General features: G+C 56.4%; 1 protein-coding gene across 1 annotated transcript; it reads left to right on the top strand.

Annotated features, from left to right (window-relative positions):
- The first annotated feature begins 571 nt into the window (after positions 1 to 571).
- Positions 572 to 8,187, top strand: LOC307108040 (diamine oxidase [copper-containing]-like). The gene is made up of 5 exons (XM_079785734.1): positions 572 to 609; positions 3,965 to 5,553; positions 6,386 to 6,671; positions 7,052 to 7,184; positions 7,387 to 8,187. Exons 2-5 carry the CDS (start codon positions 3,969 to 3,971, stop codon positions 7,654 to 7,656), a joined length of 2,274 nt encoding a protein of 757 aa, XP_079641860.1. The 5' UTR covers positions 572 to 609; positions 3,965 to 3,968; the 3' UTR covers positions 7,657 to 8,187.
- The last annotated feature ends 1,922 nt before the right edge of the window (positions 8,188 to 10,109 follow it).

Below are 10,109 nucleotides of genomic sequence, written 5' to 3' on the forward strand. Positions count from 1 at the left end.
TCATGCTCCCCATGCTGCTCTGGCTCTGGCTCTGGCTCCTCATTCTAGACGTGTGTCAGGTTCCCTGTTTTTGTTGGTGGTGTCCGACTCTGGCATCCTCTGCCCTTGTCCCTCCATCCACTTCACCTGAGACTGCTTGCTGGTAAATTTCCTCTTGTCTTTATCTCTGGCCTCTGAAACTCAACATTTACTTTAATAAATTATGGCATCACACAGCTCGCATTGCTCCCAACAGGGAATACGACACCATAGAAAGCTCTTGTGGACGTGCCCTGTGGCAGGAGGAACGAAAGGAAACAGACAACTAGGACACAGGTGTTGGGAGAAACAGAAGTGAGCCCCGCGGCTGAAGTGGTAGAGACCTGGGGCATTTCCAAACCTGGGTACTTGAAGGGGCAACAGGATCCCCTGGCAGCAGAGCCCGGTACCCATCCTCGGCCATAGCCCCTGCCGACTGTGGAGCCCCCTGAGCCCTACGTGTGTCCCCACCTTGTTCGACCCAGCCCTCACCCTGTCCCTCCCTCCAGGGCGGGTCCAACAGAGCCATAAAGCTCCAGAAGGAGCCCAGGCAAAGGCTGGCTGCAGAGGCGAGAGGAGCAGAGCACACAGGTATGTTCTGATGGGCCATCAGGAGAGTCGAGAAGGGGATGACTAGGAGGGGAGGGAAGCGAGGCCTGAAGTGAGGGCCAGGAGAAATGAAGACTCCAGAGGCCCAGAAAACGAGGGGCAACCTCGCGGAGGCGAGATGGTAAAGGCTCAGTGGGGAGGTGGATGCTGTTCTCAGCTGGAGAGGAGAAGAGCCCACGGGCCGCCACATTCTCCCCTCCCGTGACTTCAATGCCACAGTCCATGCCTTGGCTGCCCACTGGGACACCGCACACAGGGTGTGCTGGGGAGGATAAGCTTAAAGTGACAGCCAAGTCACCTCCCTCTTCTACCAGAGCAGAAAGGCATTTGGGGATAAGCAGTTCTAAAAATGGGGGCCCAGCCAAGAAAAGACATTAGGAACTTGAATGCATATTCCTGGGTGAATGAAGCCAGTCTGAAAAGGCTACAGACTGGTGAGTTCAACCTTATGACATTCTGGAAAAGGCAAAAAATTATGGAGATGGTAAAAGATCAGGGGGATGGGGGAGGGATGAGTAGCTGAGCACAGAGGATTTTTAGGGCAGTGAAACTACTCCATGGGATTAGCATTGGTGGTTACATGTCAGTATATATCTGTCCAAACCATGGAGTGTACAGCACCAAGAGTGAACCCTGAGGTAAACTATGGACTTTGGATGCTAATGATGTGTCAGTGTAGGTTCACTGATTGTAACAAATGTACCACTCTGGTGAGGAGTGTTGATAATGGGGGAGACGGTACAGGGGGGAAGATGAGGAACCTAGAACTGCTCTAAAAAGTAAAGTCTACTTTTAAAAGGAGGCTGACCCAAAATGTAATAGTAAAACAAGAGCTCACCCCGTAGCCTTCTGCGGTCTCAGGCTTCCCCCAGCGCCCCTGTGTCTCACCCATCCCTTCAGGCAGGACAGCATAAGTCAGGTGAGTCCCTGCCCTTGCACCAGGGCCAGGGGGACAGGACCAGGCACAGGGATTGATTGGCTGCTCTGGGGGATGGGCTATGAGTGAAGGCCCTGACCACACCCACCCCAGAAATGGAAGGGAAAAGGACATCTCCCTGTATCACCACCTGGGATGGCCACACCCTGAAGTGCCCTCCTAAGAGCCACGGATGGTCATTCGGCCACAACCTGAGCGCCCCACCAAGGACACAAAGCAGCCGGGCAGCACTGGCCAACTGGTCCTCACTCAGCCATAGTCTACAGCCTAATCTCAGTCAAATCCGTCTACTCTGCTTAAATTTAAAATCCTCTGGTACCACTGAGTGTCTCCTGAAGGTTGGCTTTTAAAAAGAAGAATAGCACCGGCCGTGGTGCCTCAGTGTTTGAGTGTCAACCAGGAGGTCATAGTTCAATTCCTGGTTGGGGTATATGCCCAGGTGGCGGGCTTGATTTTTGTGGGGGCATGCAGGAAGCAGCTAATCAATGATTCTCATCATTGTTGTTTCTATCTCTCTCTTCCTCTCTGCAATCAATAAAAATATTTTTTTTTAAAAATGAAGAGTAGCTAGGGATTCCTGAGTACTTCCAAGAAGGTAAGCACAGTTCTAAACACATTGTTCTATTGGCCAATTGATTTCCCTCAAAACCCTAGGAAGTAGGTACTATGGTTGTTTATTTCCATAGTACAATTGAGAAAATGGAAGCCCAGAGAGTTTAAGCAACCTGCCCAAAGTTCACACAGCTGGTCCTAGTGGCGGGACATGTAGCTCTTGAACCCAGGCAGCCTGACCCCAGAGTCCACCCTTTGAACTTCTGCACTGCATTTCAAATTTTAGAATGAAAAATATTCTGGTGTATCAAAAATAGAGTTCTACTATTAATACCCATGTCAACATAAAAAACATCCAAACCTATAGGTAGTTTTTATAAGAGTTTATTTGACCCAAAACTGATGACAAGTGACAGGAAGCGGGATCTCAAGTCCTCTCGAGAATGACAGTTTGTAGTCTCAGTTACACACTGGGAGTTGAAAAAGATGACATGGAGATGCAAGAAAGCAGGGGCCAGTGCTCAATCTACAAGATGGCGTGCTCCCTTGAGGATGGTTACACCTCAGAGGGATGAAAAAGAGGGTCACTGTGGTATTTCAAAGGTGTGTTAGCCTAGATCAGTGGTCGGCAAACTGCGGCTCGCGAGTCCAGCATCCGCACCATGGCCAGCCGCGCGGAGGGTGGTGAGGAACCAGAAAAATGGATCTTTCCAGTTCCTGGTGCTGACGGAGTCCTATGGGTGTTGGGGTCCTCCACCTGCAGCCCCAGTCGCATCCCAGCAGCCCCAGTTGCAGACTGGAAGCCCCTGACCACAGTCCAGACTCAACCAGCATGGCGCCACGGCAGGGGGTGGGGAGTGTCCGGGGGGCAAGCTATAGACATCAAATCACTGCCGCCGAGGCCGCCCCCCACACACACACACACTTGCAAGTAGTAAGGTCCAAGGGGTGAGACTCCTGAGGCGTGGCTCCCATGGCAGATGATGCGCACCACGCCAGGCGAGGAAGCCGGACCTGAAAGCCCACGCACCCGAATACCCGAGCTGCAGGGCGTAGTGGGCCGGGGCCCTGAGGAGGCCCCAGGACAAGCATCTTCCCAGAGGCTGTGCAGAGGGAGGGGAGGAGCCTCTGGCTAGAGGCCAGGGTAAGGGATGCTGGCGTCTTTGCAGGCCGGGCTGAGGGACACCCCCCGCCCCACTCCACAGCCCCGTGCACGAATTTCGTGCACCGGGCCGCTACTTAAGTTAATAACAATGTACCTACCTATATAGTTTAAGTTTAAAAAATTCGGCTCTCAAAAGAAATTTCAATCGTTGTACTGTTGTTTTGGCTCTGTTGACTAATGAGTTTGCCGACCACTGGCCTAGATAGACAGCAGCAGTCACCAGGGCTGGCTTAAAAACCTTTCATGGCCTGGGCCATAGTACCCACCGTGACCTGACCAGGTAGGGGTTTATGATTTATCACTGCACCCCCTTTTCATCCAGACACAGGAGACAAGAAGTGCATTTGGAGGGGTTCCCTGCATCGCAGCCCCTAGCTGAGTCACCCTAAAGGTGGAGGTGCAGCCACGCTGAGATAATGCATATAAGGGGAAAGCGGAGTTGACGTAGGTGAGAAAATCTACAGGACCAAACAAGGCTTACAGACAAGCGAGGAGAGTGTGGAATTAAAATCAATGGAAAGCACAGGTCTGAGCAGCCTGGGGCCACAGTTGGCCCAGGATGGCCTCTAGCTGGAGTGGTGGCCAAGGGAGGAAGCTGTGTCTACAGGGAAACTACAGGTTGAGCCTAGAGGAAACCCATGTCTTCCCATAAAACAACTAAATTCATCTCTCCCGCATTCTAGAGCCATGAGAAAAGAGAGCCCAGCCCTTGGCTGGGCCGTGGCTGCCGTCCTGATGCTGCAGACACTGGCCATGGCAAACCACTCCCCGCGGACCCTGCGCAGCCAGGCAGGGGTGTTCGCGGACCTGAGCACCGAGGAGCTGAAGGCCGTGCGCAGCTTCCTCTGGGCCAGGAAAGACCTGAGGCTGGAGCCCTCCCAGACATCAACCATCGCCAAGAACTCCGTGTTCCTCATTGAGATGCTGCTGCCCAGGAAGCAGCAGGTGCTGAAATTTCTGGACCACGGTCAGAGGCGGCCGGCGCGGGAGGCACGTGCTGTCATCTTCTTCGGAGCCCAGGAGCATCCCAACATCACAGAGTTTGCTGTGGGGCCCCTGCCATGGCCCCACTACATGCGCCAGCTGCCCCCCAGGTCTGGGCACCAGGTGTCCTGGAACTCCAGGCCCATCTCCTCAGCAGAGTATGTCCTACTGAGCCACACCCTGCAGGAGGCCACCAGGCCCTTGCACCGATTTTTCCTGGACACCACGGGCTTCTCCTTCCGAGACTGCCACACCCGATGCCTGACTTTCACCGACGTGGCCCCTCGGGGCTTGGCCTCAGGCCAGCGCCGCACGTGGTTCATCTTGGAGCGCTTTGTGGAAGGCTTCTTCCTGCACCCCACTGGCCTGGAGCTCCTCCTGGACCACAGCAGCATGAACGCCCAGGACTGGGCAGTGGAGCAGGTCTGGTACAACGGAAAGTTCTACCGAAGCCCAGAAGAGCTGGCTCGGAAGTACCATGCTGGGGAGGTGGACGTGGTGGTCCTGGAGGACCTGCGCCCCGAGGGCAAGGGGGCCGAGGGCACAGAGGAGCCACCCCTCTTCTCGTCCTACAAGCCACGCGGGGACTTCCCCAGCCCCCTCACCATGAAGGGCCCCCACCTGGTCCAGCCCCAAGGCCCCCGCTACAGGCTGGAGGGAAACGCCGTGCTCTACGGGGGCTGGAGCTTCGCCTTCAGGCTGCGGTCCTCCACGGGGCTGCAGGTGCTGAACGTGCATTTCGGTGGGGAGCGCATTGCCTACGAGGTGAGCGTCCAGGAGGCAGTGGCGCTGTACGGAGGCCACACACCTGCGGGCATGCAGACCAAGTACATCGACGTGGGCTGGGGTTTGGGCACCGTCACCCATGAGCTGGCCCCTGGCATCGACTGCCCGGAGACGGCCACCTTCCTGGATGCCTTCCACTACTACGATGCCGACGACCCAGTCCGCTACCCCCGAGCCCTCTGTGTCTTCGAGATGCCCACGGGGGTGCCCATTCGGCGCCACTTTAACTCCGACTTCAACGGAGGCTTCAACTTCTATGCAGGGCTCCAGGGCCAGGTGCTGGTGCTGCGGACGACGTCCACGGTCTACAACTACGACTACATTTGGGACTTCATCTTCTACCCCAACGGGGTGATGGAGGCCAAGATGCACGCCACTGGCTACGTGCACGCCACATTCTACACACCTGAGGGGCTGCGCCACGGGACGCGCCTGCACACGCACCTGATCGGCAACATGCACACTCACCTAGTGCACTACCGCGTAGACCTGGACGTGGCAGGTAGGACTTGCTGGCGCCAAACGTCCCCAGGCCAGATGTCCATGTGCAGACACTAACTCCCATGTGGGAGACGATGCTGTGCCCCGTGTACACACCATCAGGAGAGCGTGCCCTGCCAGCTTCTGTGCCCGCAGGGCTGGAGTCCCTGTGCCCCAGGAAGGGTGACCGTGAACAGCGCCCTAGTGCTGCCCGGGGTGCGGCAGCCTGGACCCTGTCCCTGCCCTGGGGCCGCGCTGACCCCTGGGGGGTCGGGTAGAAAGGTTCGCTCAGGGTAGCAGAGAGGGCAATGCCTCAAATGTCAGCAAGGTCGCTGCTGCCTGGCACCTGGAGGTGGACGCAGCTCCATTGGGGTTAGTCACTGTGTCTCCTGGGTTAATGGTGGCACCGCGGCATAGGCATCGGGCAGGATGTGGCCTGACATCAAGTCAGAACCAGCCCCCGAGGACCAGATAGGTGGCTCCCCATCCTAGCCCCACCCCCCACTTGGCTCAGCCCCCTTTCCCACACCCAGGGCACAGCAGGGGTGGACACAACCCCCAGCTGGGGAAAGACTGCCGCCCCTCTCTGGGACTGCAGCACAGCTTAAAGCCTGGGCCCCACCACAACCACCGCAGCTGCCGCGACCTATCACATCGTCCTCTGGTTCCCCTGGTGGTTTTTGTGTTTAATCCCTTCCTTCCTCCCCACAGCTGGCTCCATGCGAACCCTCAACAAATCCTTCGCCCCTGATGGTTTGCTGCTGGATGTGGTCTGGGTGGAGAACCCAGTGTAAAATGGTTGGGGTGTTTTGGGGGGCTGGATCCTCATTCTGCATCTCCCTTCACACATGCAGGCACCAAGAATAGCTTCCAGACCCTGGGCATGAAGCTAGAAAACATCACCAACCCCTGGAGCCCGGAGCACCAGCTGGTCCAGCCAACACTAGAGCAGACGGGGTACCCCCGCGAGCGCCAGGCGGCCTTCCGCTTCGGAAGGACTCTGCCCAAGTACCTGCTCTTCACCAGCCCCAAGGAGAACCGCTGGGGCCACCAGCGCAGCTACCGGCTGCAGATCCACTCCATGGCTGAGCAGGTGCTGCCGCCCGGCTGGCAGGAGGAGCGGGCTATCACCTGGGCCAGGTGAGGAGGCCTGGGAGCTGGGAGGGAGGAGGCTGGAGGCCCTGCCCTGTGTTTCCCTGTGGCTGTGTTTCTGTCTATGAGACTCTGGGTCTGTGTGGCAGTGTATCTGGATGTGTGCGTGTGTGTGTGCGCGCATGCGTGTGTGTGTGTGTGTGTGTGTGTGCATGTGTGTGTTCCAGGGCGTGGCTCTGTGTTTGAGGCGGGGAGTGGAAGGCCTGTTCTGAGCACCTGAGCCCCCGCTGACACTCAGTCAGACTGACAGGCTCCCAGGAGATGATGTGGAAATCGGGGAAAGCCCTGTCATTGGCCCTGCAGATGTGCCCCAGGAGGGGCTGGGCCGCCCCCAGTGCCCAGAGCCACCTGGCTGCTCTGCCCGGCAGGTACCCCCTGGCAGTGACCAAGTACCGGGAGTCTGAGCTGTGCAGCAGCAGCATCTACAACCAGAACGACCCCTGGGACCCGCCTGTGGTCTTTGAGGAGTTTCTTCGAAACAATGAGAACATTGAAGAAGAGGTACTGGCCCCGCCTTCTTCCAGCCCCAGCCCAAGACTAGAGCTGCGCCCCGTCCTGGGACCTGTGCCAGCGGCCCCTTGCAGTGTGGAGAGCAAGCTCAGTGGACCCCAGATCTGCCCATTCCTTATAAGGAGAGCTGGAGGGGTCGCTCACCCCTCACCTCTCCGAGCCCGTCAGCACTGCCCACCCCTCTCTCCCACAGGACTTGGTGGCCTGGGTGACAGTGGGCTTCCTGCACATCCCCCACTCAGAGGACATCCCCAACACGGCCACCCCGGGGAACTCCGTGGGCTTCCTGCTCCGGCCCTTCAACTTCTTCCCCGAGGACCCATCCGTGGCATCCAGGGACACCGTGATCGTGTGGCCTCGGGACAATGGCCCCAACTACGTGCAGCGATGGATCCCTGAGGAGGGCGGGCACTGCTCCACGCCTACCCCCTTTAGCTACAATGGGACTTACAGGCCTGTGTGAAGGGCCCCTGCCCCCAGCTAACTCCTCACGAGAAGCCCAAGTCCCCCACCCCACCTCCCAGGGACGGATAATAAACCTGCCAGGGCTCAGCTCCAAGTGCTGCTTCTTGTAGGGGGCACAGCAGGCGAGACACACCCCTACCCTTGGCTTCCATTCACCTTGGTCTACTCCATCCCAGAAAAGACCTCCATTACCAAGGCAAATGACAGCCACTGAAACACGAACTTTACCTGTCACGTTGGTTTTAAAAGCTCCCTCTTGGGAGTCTGTGGGGGAACTCCCCACTGCAACTATAGGGAGATGCTCTGAGAAAAATCTAGCCAAATTGCCAGCACCTCTACCCTTGGACACATTGATCCAATGTCTAGGGGTTTATCCCAGAGATCTGCTCACAAACACAGAAAAAAGTGTGTATACAATGACTCACTGCAGAGCTGGTTGTCATTGCAACGTCTGGAAACAACCCAAACATCCATCTATGGGAGAGAGCTTGTAGGTCTGAATAAACTATGGCACGTCCACACGGTGCAATTCTAGGGGATCTTTAAAAGAAACGTGAAAGAGCGTGTTCTCTGTACCGATGGGGGGAACCTAAGGAAGAAAAGAACACTGGCATAGAACAATCTCTACAGCGTGCCAACTTCCGCTTAAGGGAGGAGGATGTATATTTACTTATAAGTCCACACACGTGTTTATATTGATTTATAAAAACTCTAGAAAAGTGGCTGCCTGTCCTCTTAGTCCTGTCAGGCAGCTATAACAAAATGCCACAGGCTGGGGGCTTCTGGGCAGAAGTCTATTGCTCACAGCTCTGGAGGCTGGAGATCCACGAGCAAGGTGCCAGCAAAGTCACATGAAGGCCCTCTTCTGCTTGCAGACTGCTGACCTCTGTCTGTCCTCACCTATCGGGGGAAGTGCGGGAGCTCTGTGGCCGCCCTGAGAGCACTAGTCCTGCCCTGGAAGCTCTTCCCTCATAACTAAGCCCCTCTCAGAGGCCCATCTGCTCCTACATCTCAGGGTCTTTCCCAGGCTGCATTTCGTGGGCGCCCAGCCGTGCTTGTTGAGGGACTGAGGGACCCACCCACAGCTTAGGAAATGCAAATTCCAAAGTACACGTACTCCTCATACCCTGCCCTCCCCCACCTTTTCCCTTTTTTGTCCCTTGGCCCTAATCATGATTTGGGCTGTTCCCTTGGCTATGACCACACTGTCTCCCCCTAATGAGATGGCAAGAGAACCTGAGCCTTGCCCCTGATAAGGGAGCCCCAAGAACCCCAAAGAGTTCGCTTCTCCCTCTCATGAGATCCGATCCCTGGTGGTCCTCACAGGCAACCAGTTTACCACCTCCTTCCCTTCTAGTCCCTGCAGTCTACTTACCGGCATTGCTATCCTTGCTTCTCCTTGCTTTAAGCCTGATGCAAACCCAGGATACAAAGGGAAACAAAGACGAGGAAGCTAGAGTCCCAGTCCTCAGAAGTCTGGGTCAGCTGGGGAGACAGGCCAGAGAGACAGGGCAGTGCCACTGAGAGAGCTGCCCCAGACGGTCATCTCATTTTGAGACTGGAAGTCTGGTCTGACCTAGAGCCCGGGTGTGACCCCAGCATTCTCAAGGGCAGGGCATCCGAGCCGGGAAGGTGGCTCTATCCTAAGACTCTCCTCGGGTGGGAGGAGGAAGACTAGCAGATGTCCCCACCCAAGCCCTGACCCTGACTCAAGACAGGGAGATCCCAGAATCCTCATGACCAGTCTGACTGGGCCTCTGAAAATAGAGGTTCCCTGGAGAAGCCCAAGTCCAGCTACACGGGGTGGCCCAGCTGGCCAGACAAGGGACCAGGACTTCTTGACAGCAGCCTGCCAGCACTCACAGGGCTGAAGGCAGCAGAGATGGGACAAGGTCTCTACAGCTGGAGGACCACAGTTAGAGGGGTGTCAACCACGAAGTCCTGGGGCGTGGAGTTGACTCGTGGAGACTTTACTGTTGGCCTTTGTCTAATCCTCCAGGTTCTCTGTGGACCAAGCCTCCATTGCCATCCCCTTGGCCTCTGGGTGCCCCGAATCTTCCTTGTGGACTTACACACCTTCCAGAATCAGTCACCTGTCCTTCCTAATGGGAGAGAAGTCTCAGCTTACACCCAAGCCAGCAGCCTGGCCTGCTGGGGACAGCTGCCCACTGGACCAGCGACATAACCTGTGGCCCGAAATGAAACTGCAGGCCAGGCCTCTGGTTCAAAAGTTAAGAATTTGAAGGTGGTGCCAGGTGGTGTGGCTCAGTTGGTTGGAGCATCATCCCGTGCACCAAAAGGTTGCCAGGGCACATACCCAGGTTGCAGGTTCGATCCCCAGTTGGGGCACATATGGGAAGCAAACAATCAATCTCTCTCTCTCTCTCTCTCTCTCTCTCTCTCTCTCTCTCTCTCTCGCACTCTCTCTCTTACTTTTTTCCTTTCTCTAAA

The sequence above is a fragment of the Cnephaeus nilssonii genome (genome assembly GCF_951640355.1).
Source record: "Cnephaeus nilssonii genome assembly, chromosome: 12".
NCBI lineage: Eukaryota > Metazoa > Chordata > Mammalia > Chiroptera > Vespertilionidae > Cnephaeus > Cnephaeus nilssonii.

Excerpts from the sequence above, each read along its gene's own strand:
- LOC307108040 (XM_079785734.1), top strand. The coding sequence starts at position 3,969 with ATGAGAAAAGAGAGCCCAGCCCTTGGCTGGGCCGTGGCTGCCGTCCTG. Across the intron at positions 5,554-6,385 it reads CGTAGACCTGGACGTGGCAG|GCACCAAGAATAGCTTCCAG; the intron begins GTAGGACTTGCT and ends TCACACATGCAG. Across the intron at positions 7,185-7,386 it reads ATGAGAACATTGAAGAAGAG|GACTTGGTGGCCTGGGTGAC; the intron begins GTACTGGCCCCG and ends TCTCTCCCACAG.